General features: G+C 43.4%; 1 protein-coding gene across 3 annotated transcripts in view; it reads left to right on the top strand.

Moving 5' to 3' along the window:
- Positions 1 to 15,104, top strand: part of ptbp3 (polypyrimidine tract binding protein 3) — a 60,621-nt gene extending 45,517 nt beyond the window's left edge. For all 3 annotated transcript variants that reach the window (XM_053644736.1, XM_053644737.1, XM_053644738.1), the window contains 7 exons: positions 1,377 to 1,451; positions 2,959 to 3,098; positions 4,685 to 4,718; positions 6,017 to 6,109; positions 6,238 to 6,454; positions 6,639 to 6,716; positions 8,456 to 15,104. In XM_053644736.1, coding sequence (XP_053500711.1) covers positions 1,377 to 1,451; positions 2,959 to 3,098; positions 4,685 to 4,718; positions 6,017 to 6,109; positions 6,238 to 6,454; positions 6,639 to 6,716; positions 8,456 to 8,588 — 770 coding nt within the window. In that variant the 3' untranslated portion in view covers positions 8,589 to 15,104. The remainder of the gene's footprint in view (positions 1 to 1,376; positions 1,452 to 2,958; positions 3,099 to 4,684; positions 4,719 to 6,016; positions 6,110 to 6,237; positions 6,455 to 6,638; positions 6,717 to 8,455) is intronic.
- The last annotated feature ends 662 nt before the right edge of the window (positions 15,105 to 15,766 follow it).

Raw genomic sequence — 15,766 nt, 5'->3', positions numbered from 1 at the left:
GAACAGTTCTAGCAGCAGTGTGTGTCTTAGAGTTTTACTCTGCTGCTCTGATTCCTTCTCCATCTGGCAGCGATGATGGAAATGTTCTTTCTCACCCACTGCCTTCTGAAACTGACGAATCTGTATGTCTGTGTGTGTGTGTGTGTGTGTGTGTGTGTGTGTGTGTGTGTGTGTGTGTGTGTGTGGGTCTCGTCTTACACACGCGCACACACACACACACACACACACTTTGAATGAGCAGAGACAAGGCCTTATCTCTGGCCTTCACACACTAAATGAGGGTCTGAGTGGGCTGGAAAACAGTATGAGAATAGATTGTGTGTGTGTGAGTGTGTGTGAGAGTGTGTGTGTGTGTGTGTGTGTGTGTGTGTTTTATGGTGGAGGTGGTAGATCCTTCAGCTCATCCACCCGTCTTGTCCGAGACCCTGTAAATCATGGGTGCTGTCTGAAGGGAACAGGCGCTGTAGCTGCTGATAAGCTGTGTGTGCGTGTGTGTGCGTGTGTGTGCGTGTGTGTGTGTGTGTGTCCAGTGTATAAATCTGGCCTGATTAATGGGCGCTGTGTGTACTTGGGGCTGTTGCTGAGCGCTGTGACGTGGCGTTGCAGTAAAACCTGTTGAGATTGTGATGTTTATTAGTGAGCTGCTGTTTTCCAGCCCGGTGCAGCGTCTCAGTAAACATTTCATCCTCAAACCTCCACGCAAAAATACCCCGTTGTGTTGAACTTTAATTCCGTCGGGGAATATCTGAGCGAAGGGAACGCGATCACGTTCTTTATCCTGCATTTATCTCTATAATTCATTCTTATTTTACATTTACCCCGAGTTCTAATCTGTAATGAACGATTTACTTCACGTCACATCCAGAGCAGTGATTTATTGATCCACTAAACGAGCAAAAGATGAGTGTTACACCTGAGAGGGAACAGAACAGATCTCATATAAAATGTATACAAAGGTGAGTCACGTGAAAACCTTTAAAAAATAATAATAATAATAAAAATAAAAAAATAATAAAATTTGCATTGTTTATTGTGAATGGATTTCACAGAAGTCAGTCTCTGTTCGTTCGTCCTACTGTAATTCAGTCTGGTAGCAGTGATGATCATAAATCCACTGATTTTAAACCGATATAACACACCGTCTTCTTACGGATTGTCACTTTCTTTTTGTGGTAAGGGGACACAAACTTTTGCACTAAACATTTTATTTAAGTTGGGGGGCGGGGGGCGGGGGGGGAAACGGGAACCATTTTCTGTTTTGTTTTTAATGAGGACATGAGATTAAATTTGAAAGCGTTTAATTATATTACATTTTCAGTTTGACTTGGTGTAACGAAAATGGTGTGTGTGTGTGTGTGTGTGTGTGTGTTGTATAGGGGCTCCTGGGATCATCTCCTCACCCTATGCTGGAGCGGCTGGTTTCGCTCCTGTTGGTTTCCCTCAGGCTGCAGGTAAAACACACACTCACTCACTCTCTCTCTCTCTCTCTCTCTCACTCTCGCTCTCACTATCTCTCTCACTATCTCTCTCACTATCTCTCGCTCTCTCTCTCTCACTATCTCTCTCACTCTCGCTCTCACTATCTCTCGCTCTCTCTCTCTCTCTCACTATCTCTCTCACTCTCGCTCTCACTATCTCTCGCTCTCTCTCGCTCTCGCTCTCTCTCGCTCTCGCTCTCTCTCTCTCACTATCTCTCTCACTCTTGCTCTCTCTCTCTCACGATCGCTCTCTCCCTCTCTCTCTCGCTCTCTCTCTCTCACTATCTCTCACTCTTGCTCTCTCTCTCTCTCACGATCGCTCTCTCTCACTATCTCGCTCTCTCTCACTATCTCTCTCTCTCTCTCTCTCGCTATCTCTCTCTCACTGTCTCTCACTCTCTCTCTCTCTCCCTCTCCCTCTCCTGTTCTGTTTTCTCACAATAACTCCACCCTGATTCATGTAATAAAGTTTATGTCTCAGATCTCACGCCTCTGCTCGGACTAAATGAATGGGTATTGTACGTACAGAGCTGATGCTCAGAGCGACTGGCGTGAACACGTCTTCAGATTAATTCTGCGGTTGTGTGTAACGATTGCTCCAGACTCTAAATCAGCGTTCCCCGACACGAGCGTGAATGGTTTGCTGTATAGAATTGGTTATTGATTAGGAATAAAGCAATGATCCTGAACAGCTCGGTGTAGAACTTTATGTCTTTGTTTCCGTGGTCCAGAGCTGTATTTCACACACATCACATCTCATTTCTTAAATGGCTCCATAATGGCATCTTGTATCGTAAATGATTCACCGGGTGATTCGTTCAGAGAATAAATGGTTGATGTTTTGCGTGATGTTTGTCAGGTGCTTGTGTGGCTCCGTAAACAAGAAGAATTATTTTCACAGATCGTCAGTTCAGTAGTTCCTCTGATTCTTTATTAAAGTTTGCTTCTTTTTGTTCTTTTTTTTTTCTTCAAGAAGGAACTCTTAGCTTAAGAAATTTACTCAGCCTTGATATGTCCAGTAAATAAAATGCATTACACAGCATAACACCATATCTTGTAATGCTCGGCGTACGGGTCTGGTTGTAGCTGCATGCATTAGTGTACGGCTTTATGATATCCAGGTACGTAATCATTTATACAGTCTTTGTTTTTGTGAATAATGTCCTCTAAAACAGTAATAAATATATGGTGGTACTTTATTTAATATACTCTATTTGCATCATTATTTAGAAAATAATGTGGAGACTTCCTCCTCTTCCTGTTTTTCCTCCTCCTCCTCTTCCTCATGGTTTATTAATAATTTCCTCAGATTTTCACTGTATAACCCGAGCCAGGACGCGTATGATTGTCTAGAAGAAGCATCAGAGCTTCCTGTTAGACCCAAACTGAAGATTTGGGATTGTTTTTTCGGACACGTTCTCCTTTCCTGTCTCTACCTCTGCGTCATGTGGTCATTGTGATGGGCGTGTCCGTCTCTCAGGTCTCTCCATGCAGGCGATGCCCGGTGCTCTCGGACCCCTCACCATCCCCGCATCAGCTGTAGCCGGGCGGATGGCCATCCACGGCATGCCCCCCACCGCCCTCCATTCCGTTCTCCTCGTCTCCAACCTCAACCCTGACGTGAGTGACTCCGCCCCCAATCTGACCCTACGTTCTCCCTTTACACCTCGCACCAACCGCCCACTGTCTCCGTCTCTTATTAAAATCCTTTCATTGCTACAGATTTTCTCTCTCAGCTCCTTCCTGCATCCAGAAAATCATTTTAAACATCTTCACCTTGTCCATGAAAAGCGTCTTTAAGATTTAAGTCATTTCACACACAGCTCTGTTGAGTTCTGGAATGTGATTGGTCAGGAGGTGTTGATTTAATTTCCTATAGCAGCAGCTCTGACAGCAAATCGCAGGTTTATATAAATACGCTCATTATATAAGATTTCTCCAGGGTAAGGAGACATTTGTTTAACATTTATGGAAGAGGTAAATAACTTATTCACTTCAAGAGGGAGAGAACAGAGAGAGGGAGAGAATAGAGAGAGGGGGGGAGAGAATAGAGAGAGGGAGAGAGAGAACAGAGAGAGGGGGAGAGAACAGAGAGGGGGGGAGAGAACTGAGAGAGAGGGGGAGAGAACTGAGAGAGAGGGGGAGAGAACTGAGAGAGAGGGGGAGAGAACAGAGAGAGGGGGAGAGAGAATAGAGAGGGGGAGAGAGAATAGAGAGGGGGAGAGAGAATAGAGAGAGGGGGAGAGAACAGAGAGGGGGAGAGAACAGAGAGGGGGAGAGAACAGAGAGAGGGGGAGAGAGAATAGAGAGGGGGAGAGAATAGAGAGAGGGGGAGAGAACAGAGAGAGGGGGAGAGAGAATAGAGAGGGGGAGAGAGAATAGAGAGGGGGAGAGAGAATAGAGAGGGGGAGAGAACAGAGAGAGGGGGAGAGAGAATAGAGAGGGGGAGAGAATAGAGAAAGGGGGAGAGAACAGAGAGAGAGGGAGAGAGAATAGAGAGGGAGAGAGAATAGAGAGGGAGAACATTGCGAGAGAGAGAGAACAGAGAGGGAGAGAACAGAGAGGGAGAGAACAGAGAGGGAGAGAACAGAGAGGGAGAACATTGCGAGAGAGAGAGAACAGAGAGGGAGAGAACAGAGAGGGAGAGAACAGAGAGGGAGAGAACAGAGAGAGAACAGAGAGAGGGCTGGTGAGGAAACAGATGTTTATAGCTGCTTTAACGTAAGTGCGAACAGGAACGAACTTGTTTTGCAGACATTAAATATAACTATAAATGGATAAAAAGCATGATTTGTCATTCTTTCATAAATAAAAATTGTAATTATGTTCGAATAGCTGTGGCGTTTGAGGAATGAAACGCTTGGGGAAGTGCTGTTCTAGGAAAATAATCAGTGTTAGGGTGGTAACGGTGCTCAGTAACATTACATCCCACAGTGTTTTATTCCGTACTTGTGTTATACGAGCTGTCGCTGAACTGAAGCTGAACTTCAGCGTTACGTTTATTCCAGAAAGTCTAAATATATAGCGAGATATCTCCTGCAGTGCGTATCGCACCTGTAGGAGACTGCAGGGGATCGCAGCTGCACGAACACGCATTTTTAAAGCTTAATGAAATATAGATCTTTAGGTTTATAGAAGTTTAATTTTACACCGTCTGCATGGTGCTGCTTAACCTCCTCTAACTGTAATTCTGTCTCTTTCTGTAGAGTATATCACCACACGGACTGTTCATCTTATTCGGTAAGAACCCTTTTATTACTCGCCTCCATCAGATTTGTTTGAAGGTTGTTTTTATGAAGGCGGCGCTGGCCGACGAGATGGAGACGCCATTTCCTCACCGACGCTGCCGCAAGATTGTTCACAGATACAGAATGGCACCGGCCGTTATATTTAAACACATACGCACACGCATGCACGTACACACACACACACACACACACACACACGTACGTTTATTGTCCTCACACTTTAATAAATGTCACCGGATGAGTTAGCCAGATCGTCTGAATGATTTGCCCGAAAATGTTCCTCATGGTTAGCGAGTGCAGTAAAGCAGTGGAGACGGTGTGTGTGTGTGTGTGTACACGCGCTCTCATGAGTGTCTCTATTCCCATCAAACAAAAATTACAAAATAATATGAAAATAGTAATTAACTCTTTTTTTGAAATTTGATTATTTTTCTTTTTTTTTAAATTATTGTTAATTATACAGAGTGAGGTAAAAAAAAAAAAAAAGCCCTGAGGTATAAAGAAGTAAAATGTTATCACAATAAAATAATAATGCAGCTTTTTTCTGCTAAATCTCATCTACCTCAGGCTAGTGGGATGTCCCGTCCCGTCCCGTCCCCCCCCGTCCCCCGTCCCCCAAAGGTGATAAATTAGGATTTAGTGAGTGACAACAGTTTAGTGTTAATTACATGCAGTCTAAACATTATAAAATCATGGAAGTGTGATTCGAATGATGAGGTTACAGACACTATTAATGAAGTAAACGTAACCGAGGCGTGAGGCGGCGAAACACCGCTAGCTCGCAGTACTGAAAAAGCTTTATTTTTATTTATTTATTTATTTATTTATTTATTGCAATTCATCCGAAACCGTATTATTAAAGTGAATCTAATAGGAAAGCGTTCTCGTTAGGAGCAGTGGGTCTGTTTTTAATTGTACAGGTCAGTTTACTCAACCTTGTATTCAAATATTTTCTGTTTCATTCCTCTGTAACTCAGTGTGAAACTGTATTCCTTCATCATCATCATCATCATCATCATCATCTTAATGTAGTGCTGTAATGTAATGTCCAGGACAGTGTCATTATTGTAATGAAGCTCAGCTCTATTGACGTGTACGTATATGAAAGGAGATCGAGCACCATCCAGTTCAACACCTGAGTTTTCTCTCTCGGTTTGATGCGTCCTGCAGGTGTGGCTTTTCTATAGTGTGTCTATAATGTGTGTGTGTGTGTGTGTGTGTGTGTGTGTGTGTGGGTGCGTGTGTGTGGGAATGTATGTGAATATAAACTCTTGTCTCTTGTGTGTGCAGGAGTGTATGGAGATGTTCACAGAGTTAAGATTCTGTTCAATAAGAAGGAGAATGCGTTGGTGCAGATGGCGGATGCGACGCAGGCCCAGCTCGGTGTGTGTTTGATGTACAGGTTGATGATGGAGTCGGCGTGATGATTAATATTGTTAATACTGTAGAAGAATAAAGATTTTTGATTCTCTGCTCGGTTTTTGATTGTTTGACTCTGTGTTTTGGATCAGCGATGAGTCACCTGAACGGTCAGCGTCTGTATGGCAGGGTGATGCGCGTCACCATCTCTAAACACCAGACGGTGCAGCTTCCCCGCGAGGGTCAGGAGGATCAGGGCCTGACCAAAGACTTCAGCGGCAGCCCTCTGCATCGCTTCAAAAAACCCGGCTCCAAAAACTTCCAGAACATCTTCCCTCCATCAGCTACGCTGCACCTCTCCAACATCCCGTTAGTGGCGCGCACACACACACACACACACACACACACACACACACACAGACCCACACTCTCATATCACACATTCTATAATAAACAGTAATTTAAGAAGAAGAAAAAAACAGAATGTACACTGTGTTTAAAACATTCAGCTGTGAATAATTCCCTAAACATGTTTCTCTTTTTATTTTTCCAGACCGTCTATTGCGGACGACATGCTGAAGGACCTGTTCTCTGGTTCAGGATACACCGTTAAAGCTTTCAAATTTTTCCAGTAAGTTTTCTTCATCGCTCGTCCGAATGCTACAGAGTGAAGTTTAAATGTGTAAATCCCTCTCGGACGATCGTTCTGATTCTGTAGGTTTGGTGTGTTCTCCCTCCGTTCTCCCTCCGTTCTCCCTCCGTTCTCCCTCTGTTCTCCCTCTGTTCTCCCTCTGTTCTCCCTCTGTTCTCCCTCTGTTCTCCCTCTGTTCTCCCTCCGTTCTCCCTCTGTGCTCTCTCTGTGCTTATCCCTTCGTTCTTTCCATTCTCTCTCCGTTCTCCCTCTGTGCTCTCTGTGCTTATCCCTTCGTTCTCTCCGTTCTCCCTCCGTTCTCCCTCCGTTCTCCCCGTTCTCTCTCCGTTCTCCCCGTTCTCTCTCCGTTCTCCCTCCGTTCTCTCTCCGTTCTCCCTCCGTGCTCTCTCCGTTCTCCCTCCGTTCTCCCTCTGTGCTCCCTCCGTTCTCCCTCTGTGCTCTCTCCGTTCTCTCTCCGTTCTCCCTCTGTGCTCTCTCTGTTCTCCCTCCGTTCTCCCTCTGTGCTCTCTCTGTTCTCCCTCCGTTCTCCCCGTTCTCCCTCTGTGCTCTCTCCGTTCTCTCTCCGTTCTCCCTCTGTGCTCTCTCTGTTCTCCCTCCGTTCTCCCTCTGTGCTCTCTCTGTTCTCCCTCCGTTCTCCCCGTTCTCCCTCTGTGCTCTCTCCGTTCTCTCTCCGTTCTCCCTCTGTGCTCTCTCCGTTCTCCCTCCGTTCTCCCTCTGTGCTCTCTCTGTTCTCCCTCCGTTCTCCCTCTGTGCTCTCTCTGTTCTCCCTCCGTTCTCCCCGTTCTCCCTCTGTGCTCTCTCCGTTCTCTCTCCGTTCTCCCTCTGTGCTCTCTCCGTTCTCTCTCCGTTCTCCCTCTGTGCTCTCTCTGTTCTCCCTCCGTTCTCCCTCTGTGCTCTCTCCGTTCTCTCTCCGTTCTCCCTCCGTTCTCTCTCCGTTCTCTCTCCGTTCTCTCTCCGTTCTCCCCGTTCTCCCTCTGTGCTCTCCCCGTTCTCCCTCTGTGCTCTCCCCGTTCTCCCTCTGTGCTCTCCCCGTTCTCCCTCTGTGCTCTCTCTGTGCTCTCTCCGTTCTCTCTCCGTTCTCCCTCTGTGCTCTCTCCGTTCTCCCTCTGTGCTCTCTCCGTTCTCCCTCTGTGCTCTCTCCGTTCTCCCTCTGTGCTCTCTCCGTTCTCCCTCTGTGCTCTCTCCGTTCTCTCTCCGTTCTCCCTCTGTGCTCTCTCCGTTCTCCCTCTGTGCTCTCTCCGTTCTCCCTCCGTTCTCTCTCCGTTCTCCCTCCGTGCTCTCTCCGTTCTCTCTCCGTGCTCTCTCCGTTCTCTCTCCGTGCTCTCTCCGTTCTCCCTCCGTGCTCTCTCCGTTCTCCCTCTGTGCTCTCTCCGTTCTCCCTCTGTGCTCTCTCCGTTCTCCCTCCGTTCTCCCTCTGTGCTCTCTCCGTTCTCCCTCCGTGCTCTCTCTGTGCTTATCCCTTCGTTCTCTCTGTGCTCTCCGTTCTCTCTCCGTTCTCCCTGCACTCTTCTTGTTCCCTCTCCACTCTCTCTCTCCATTCTCTCTCCCTGCATTCTCTCTCTGCTTTCCCTCCAGTCTCTCTTTGCCCTCACTTTGATCTCTCTGCGTTCTCTCTCCACTCACGGTGTTCTCTCTGCGCTCTGTGTGCATTCTCACTTGATTCTCTCTGTCGTTGTGGTCTAACAGTTTTCTCTCTCTCTCTGTCTCTTCTCCAACAGGAAGGACCGAAAGATGGCGTTGATCCAGCTCGGCTCGGTGGAGGAGGCCATCCAGGCCCTGATCGACCTCCATAACTACGACCTGGGCGAGAACCACCACCTCCGAGTGTCCTTCTCCAAATCCACCATCTAGCAGCGTTCCCCTTCACGCTCCCTCAGCGCCGCCGCTGTTCTGTTCACGGGTTTAAATCTGAGCGAGGAAGCCTGACTGACGAACTTCTGTAACTAAAGACATGATTTAAAAAAAAAACTTTAATAATGAAAAATAGACAAAAAAAAACCAACAGAGACTTTGGGTAGTTTTAGAGATTTTAGGGGTTTTAAAGTTATACGGAGTTAAAGACTACTATATGACCTTCAGCTAGAGGTAAACTGAAGGTTGGTGTATTTTATTTTTTTTTAAGCTGGAGACGTGTGAACTTCTTCAGTTCCATAGCGACGAAGTTCTCGTTTTGATCTGTTTATTCTCACAGCCATCGCTGGGTGGTTTGAGCAGAACCGCAGCAGAAACTTCAGAACGCGAGAGAGAACGATCTCTGTGACTTTGTTGGAGAAGTTTGGAGACGTTTCTGGACGTGTGGACGTGAAAATGGATGTTGATGTGCCTGTAGTGCTATTTAACTGTTAACGTTTCACCCAGGTGCTCCATCCAGCCTTCAGAACTAGAGCCTCATTGGATAGGCCACGCCCTCTCTGAATGTCCGTGATGTCATCACAAGGTGCCGCCGGGTAAAAAAAACCCTGTAGCGACGTTCCCTCACCAACGAGAGCTATCTTTCACGTAGCAGTAAAGTGTCCGTGTGATGGACGGGGAACAGTTCTGACATTTCGTCATTCGTGCTCGGGATCTGCGAGAACATCCTGAAAGATTTTCTGTTCTCCTGTGAAATGGGTTTCGTTTTAAGTTTGATTTTAACTTAAACGTCAGACGGACGAGACTGTTGTGAAACCCGCGTCACCTGGTCTGGACCGCTTGGCCGCTCGCTCGCGTTCGGCCGAGACATTTTTATAGACGTAATCGTGCACGATCATTCCAGGAAAGCACGTCCAGCTGTCAATTATGCTGGAACACTCCAATCATAGAGCCTGGCTGTCAGGATGCCCCGCCTCCTGTCATTTAAATGTCATTTTGAATGTGAATCATGTAGCCCCCCCCCCCCCCCACCAGGAATGATGCATTCTGGTTGCTGATTAATTCCCTCTCCATTCGGTGTCCCTCTTGTAATCAAATGCTTTTCCTTTGACCTTTTATTATTGTTTTATTTAATTTGTTTTCTTTCCAGGTTTCATACTCAAAATCAGAACGATCTGATTCGATGGAAGCTTTTCTCTCTCTCTCTCTCTCTCTCTCTCTCTCCCTCTCCTTCCTTGCTGTCCCACCTCCACACGTACAAAACCAAAATAAGAAAAAGAAAAGTGAGAGGAAAAAAGAGAGCGTCTCTGTGGCACAGGGAGAAAAGCCGTTCCTACTGAAACGCTCCGGCTTTAATATCGTGTTCATTGTGTGGTGAAATGTGTTAGTGAATTAAATTAGGCCGTGGTTTCAGTCGGCGGGGGGAGGGGGGAGGGGTTTATGAAAAGTTCTGGTTTGTAAATTTTTATAAATAAACGAAGAGCGTCATACTGTTCCTGGAGAGCCATCAGCCTGTAGGGTTGCCAGGTCTGTGATGTTTAAACTATTTATACCAATGCGCTGTTGAATTCTTCAAGCTGATTGGTCAGAAGGTGTTGATTATTGTTTCTATAGTAACGGTTAATTCACAGGGACTTGTACAGCGGACGCCACATGGATTAAACGGCAGTGAAAATAAATGCAGTAGTTTTCTGTAAGGAGACTTTCTGTTTATGTAACCGTTATGGAAGGAGTCTCCAGCGTCAGCGTAACAGTTAGAGGTCACGCTGTGAGGTTTCCGATGTTTTTGTTTGTTTGTTTTTACTTCAAGAGAAAGAGAAAAAAGATGGCGAGGCCGGGTGAGGGAACGACTGTTTATAGCTGCTATAACGTAAATATTTCACAAACGTTAAATGTAATTATAAACGCATAAAAAGTATGAGGAGGTCCTTTAATAAATCAGCACTGTAATGGTTAGCAAATATTTTGTGGCGTAAGATTTTCAGATTTCGTCACACAGACCTGGCGACCATTTCTCTCACCCACACCCTCATCCACAGCGTCTGCTCCTGATTTACACAGAACATTGGATCAGATTAGATAAAGATCAGACTGCTGGTTCTCAGGACACAGGATCAGACTCCTCCTCAAGCCTTAAAATTCCCATGGAGGGCCTCTAGGTGGCACTGCTCCTTTTCCTGAGCAAATCCCTGGTTATTTTCAGGCCATGTTCCATAAAAAGAGTGATTTATCAAAAAAAAAAAAAAAAAATTCAAATGAAAGTGAAATGTAATGCAGGGCAAGGGACAGTGTCTTGTCTTTGTTTTTCTTTTTCTTTCTTTCTTTCTTTTCGCTAGTTTTAATTTTACCTGAAGCGATCGATTCCACCCTTCGCTGACACTTCTCAAAAGAAATCCAATTTTTCTTTGAAGTTTACAGTCTTACATAAAGCAAAACTATTCAGGTCTATTTATCTTTAACGATTGTCAAGATTTTTTGGAGAAAAAAAAAAAAAAGTTACTTATTTTTGGTAATTTGTTCTTTTTTATGGAGAGAAACAAAACAACGGGGGGAAAATAAAACACTCACCGGGTTTTTGTACCACTATAATCATTAATGACATCATGGTGAAAAGAAAAAAAACCTTCATATTTACTGTGTATTTACTTCATTTCCTTATTATGTGCCTTATAATGTGTTTATAATCAAAATAGGTTTTAGAAATATTACCTAAGATATCTTAAGTACTATTTTGTGCGATTGGTGAGAGGGTTGATTTTGTTGATTTTTCGTTTTCTTGTAGTTTTTTTTTAGATGTGTATTTTTGTGGGGACTCAGTATTGTGTGGTCTTTTTATTCGAATCATAAATTAATGTTTGGTGCTTTGAAGGCACACTGGAGAAACGAGAACGAGCGGTTTGGTGTAAAAATGCTTGGTGTTATGCTGTGGGTCTCCTCCGTCGTGTGAGTGTGTGTGTGTGTGTGTGTGTGTGTGTGTGTGTGTGTGTGTGTGTGTGTGAGAGAGAGAGAGAGAGAGAGAGTGTTAATGAAAATCTCACCTCGTTGTCTCTGCATGATGAAATGCTGTGAAATGAAGATCACGAATCCGTGACGGTTCCCGTGCGAGGACGTTTAATCCGTTTCTCTTTGATTCTGAACCTTTTGTTCCTGAAAATCACACTATTTTATTAAGAACCTGTTCAGCATTCTAGAGTGTGTTCTTACATTTAACAGTTGAGTGCAAAAGTTTGCAGATCTTACCTTTTTTGGTAAATGGGGGGGAAATAAGGAAAAAAAATCTATAAAATTTCCAAAATGTTAAAAACGAAACACACAAAACAACATAAAACATCACAACTGTCTAAAGAGGAATTTCCCCTGCTTCACTATGAATATCTTACTCTTAACTTACACTTTCTGACCTCATGGTGAAGGAATGTGTGTAAAGCCCGAAACACTAATGAATATGACCTCGAGTCTGATTTAGTTCCGTCAGTATTCACGCTGGGAAAGTCCCCGGTATTCAGACTGGAGTTCCTCAGCTGATCGAACTGGAATTTCTGAGCTCCACGTTCAGGTTATTCAAATCACCTGCGTGTAGTTCACGCCTCCGCAGGCTTTCACGATGCTCTTGAGTTAAACCGTCACGGGCTGAGATTTTTACATATCATCTGGACACAAACGCTTCACCAAACCTGAAAACCATTAATGAAGCTAGAAGATATTAATGATGGAATCATAACATGGGCACAGGATGTAGGCGATTTTGATCTTGATTTAATAATAAGGTCAGATTTGATGCACTCTGTCCTGTAAAGAAAACGTGTTTACGGTGTGAAGGATAATCTGACCAAGCGCTCATCCATTGCTCAGCATTTTATCCATAGATAATCCACATCTCTGACCAAGACGCCTCTCCTCTGAGGTTCTCTGTGTGGACTTTTTTGTGGACTTTAAAGTGACTGACTAATTCGTTGTGTCATATTTATGAATCTAATATCTGCTTTAAATGGTGTGTTGGAGTGTTACAGCCAAAACGTATTGTGGTTTCATCAAACAGTCAGACGGTGGCGCTGGACTTGCGCTCAGAATCGAGTGTAACTGAGACACGCCCCTGTTTTAGATAAGCTCCGCCCCTGAGTGCGTAACTCTTGCCTGACTTCTGAAAATCTGTAGTTACCTCTGAGGTGTAACTTGATATAAATACGTGATTAAATCCTCACGGCGTGCTTTTGCTCCACTCGTAAATAAATTTGCTGTAGGCTACATTACGATCATAAGGGTGCGCAAACTTTTGCATTCAACTGTATATTGGCCTAATACGTGGTCTTGATTACATAAAAACATGATGTGACCGGATTATATTACATTTTCTGTGATCGTGCGTTAAGGGCAGTGACGTTGAGGTTTCGGATCCTGTAGATGACGGTGCGCGACAGTGCGTGTCATTTCCTGTGTAAAAAAAACAAACTAATTCATCTGAGATGAGTTCATCTGTGTCTGGAGAATCCCAAAGCATCGAGCGGCGAATTTCTGATGTTTCTGAGCAGAATGATCTGAGATTTCAACTGTGTGTGTGTGTGTGTGTGTGTGTGTGTGTGTGTGTGTGTTGGACTTCTTATTTACTGTATCTTATAATCAGATTGATTTTAGGGGGTGTGGCCTGTTTTGTGCTCTGTAGTGATTTTTTTTTTCTTCTTTATATATTTTTTCCCTCTTATTTGTAAGGATGTGAAACTGGATAAAGGTGGATGTGTGTGTGTGTGTGTGTGTGTGTGTGTGTGTGTGTGAGAGAGAGTGAATGAGAAGGAAAAAGCTCGGTCGGTGGTGGTGTGAGAGGCGTGACGCTGTATCTGTAAAAGCTTTTCATTTACAAACAGGAGAAAAAGCCAGATTTTTAACATGGCACTAAAAAGCAGTTCGCTCTGATTCTGATGATTTTCTCTCCATCACACATTCGCGTCTTTTTCATTTTAATTTGAATGTTTTCTCACAGCTCATTTTCAGTCCTGTCTTTCGACTCAGGCAACATCGTCCCGCCGCGACGTCAGACACGTTCCTCTTCAAATCCGCCTTGCGTTCGTTTTTGTTTTTTATCGGATTTATATTGAAATTAAACACACAAATAACGCAGGACCAAAGTTTACGTGCCTTTCATCCATCTCTTGAGCTTATTTGTAACTTTCTTCCTGGATGTACATCAGAAATCAGAACTAACGTGTGTGTGTGTGTGTGTGTGTGTGTGTGTGTGTGCTTTTTGTTTTCTTTTTGCATTGTTCTTGCAATTCCACTTAAGTGTCTTTTTTATTTTGTTTTTTTTTTAAAGAATCTATTTCCCCTCAAACAGAAGGTGAAGCCATATAACACATCAGAATATCATAATCTCAAATAATCCCCGTCATTAACGAGTTCCTGCACCGATGCTGAATGTTTCTTACGTCATTTCATGAAATCGACCTTTTATTATTATTATTATTATTATTATTATTATTATTATCATCATCATCATCATTAAGGCCTCGTTCAATACAGCTGAGATTTACATTAGAACAAAAAGAACCATAAACGATTTTCATCTCATCTTTACACAAATTTAATTATGAAAGCTTTATTATTACCAAAGGAATTTGACTCTAATTGGACTCATTTAGACGTTAAGTTCTGAAACGCCATAAACAAGAAAATGACATTTTTCTAAATAATTCGATTACGGGTGCGACGGATATTTTTGTGCTCTTACTCCAAAACCTCAGCCGTTTTTGTGGGTGGAATATTTCCGAATCAACATGACGTGCCGTAGACGGGATCTCGTTAGTGATGAATATTAATGAACGAATAAATAATGAGAACTGTTTGTTGGATGGATCACGGGTGTGGAATTGAGGGGAAAACGCACGCAAGTTTATTCACATGCAAAAAGTGACTTCTGTTGCACTCGAGGACGGTTTTAAGCTGTTTCCAAGCTTAAAGTTTTAGCCATCTGGACTTTTTTTCGTTTCTCTTTAAACAATCTGGGCTAGAAGTTTTCCTTACTGAAACTGTAAGTTATTTTGCATTGCAGGGAGGGACGTAAAAAACTCCACTCGACTCAGGCACGACGCACATACAGAAAGTGCCTGCATCCGACCTCACGATCCTCCCTCACGATCCTCCCTCGCCTTGAAACGCCCCGGTTTATAACTCCTATTAATATTAACATTAATATGAATGTTCCACTACCAAAACAAACAAGTGCTTGTAAATATGTGCTCCCGTTTTTGTTTGGTTTGTTTTGTTTAAACCTGGCCAAAAAAAAAGAAAAAAATCCACAAAAATTCTAAGGTTTCTGGGAACAAGATAAAACGCATCAGTTGATACGAACTGGTTTTTATATTTATGAAAATTCAACAGTTTTTTTGTTTTGTTTTTTTTGTCTTCTGTATTTTGATACCGCAGAAGGACCAGCTTTTTATTTGTAAAAGTCGTCTATGTGACGTTTGTGAGTTAAACCATGGAGAGACGAGCGGATTCAGTTTATGAGTTTGATGTAATAAAATGCAAATAGAAGATTAAACTATTAAAGAAACATATTTTCTAATTTTTTTTGCAGTGCATGGTTAATTTGGATTTTTCTTTTGTGTGTTTTTTTTGTATTTTGTAGGAAGAGTTTTTTGTTTTTTTTTAAAAAAAATGCTTATCTCATGCATAATCATTATTAGAGTTACAGCTATTATTATTATTATTATTATTATTATTATTATTATTATTATTATTATTACTCAGTCAGAGTCTCTGCTGAATTTTTTCCTAATCAACTTTAATTGTAGCATGCCTCGAATAAATGTCATGACACCTGTACTTTCCTCAGTCCTCTGTCTCTTCGTGCTTTTCCCTCTGGGGTTCTGTCCCGATCCTTCGGACCTGGAGACGTCTCCAGTACCATCTTTATCTCTCTCCATCTCTTTCAACCCCTTAACCTGTCAGATTAATATCATTATTTTGAATGTTAATATTGAAAGTCTGTAGCTCTGACGGAGGGGTACGCACTGACCGATTCTGGCACTTTAAGGGGTTAAAATCTGGTTTTCTATCGGACGGATTAATGGAAACTCCTCCAGTCTGTTGTGTTTGGTGTCGTCGGTGGTACTGGAGTGGAACCCAGGTTCTTACTTTATCGCTGTCTTTCTAACTGCTCTGTTCTCTAACACACCCACACCGAC

The sequence above is a fragment of the Ictalurus furcatus genome, chromosome 16 (genome assembly GCF_023375685.1).
Source record: "Ictalurus furcatus strain D&B chromosome 16, Billie_1.0, whole genome shotgun sequence".
Taxonomy (NCBI): Eukaryota; Metazoa; Chordata; class Actinopteri; order Siluriformes; family Ictaluridae; genus Ictalurus; species Ictalurus furcatus.
Note: the sequence above shows the minus strand (reverse complement) of the source record. Positions and strands in the feature narration are given on the sequence as shown.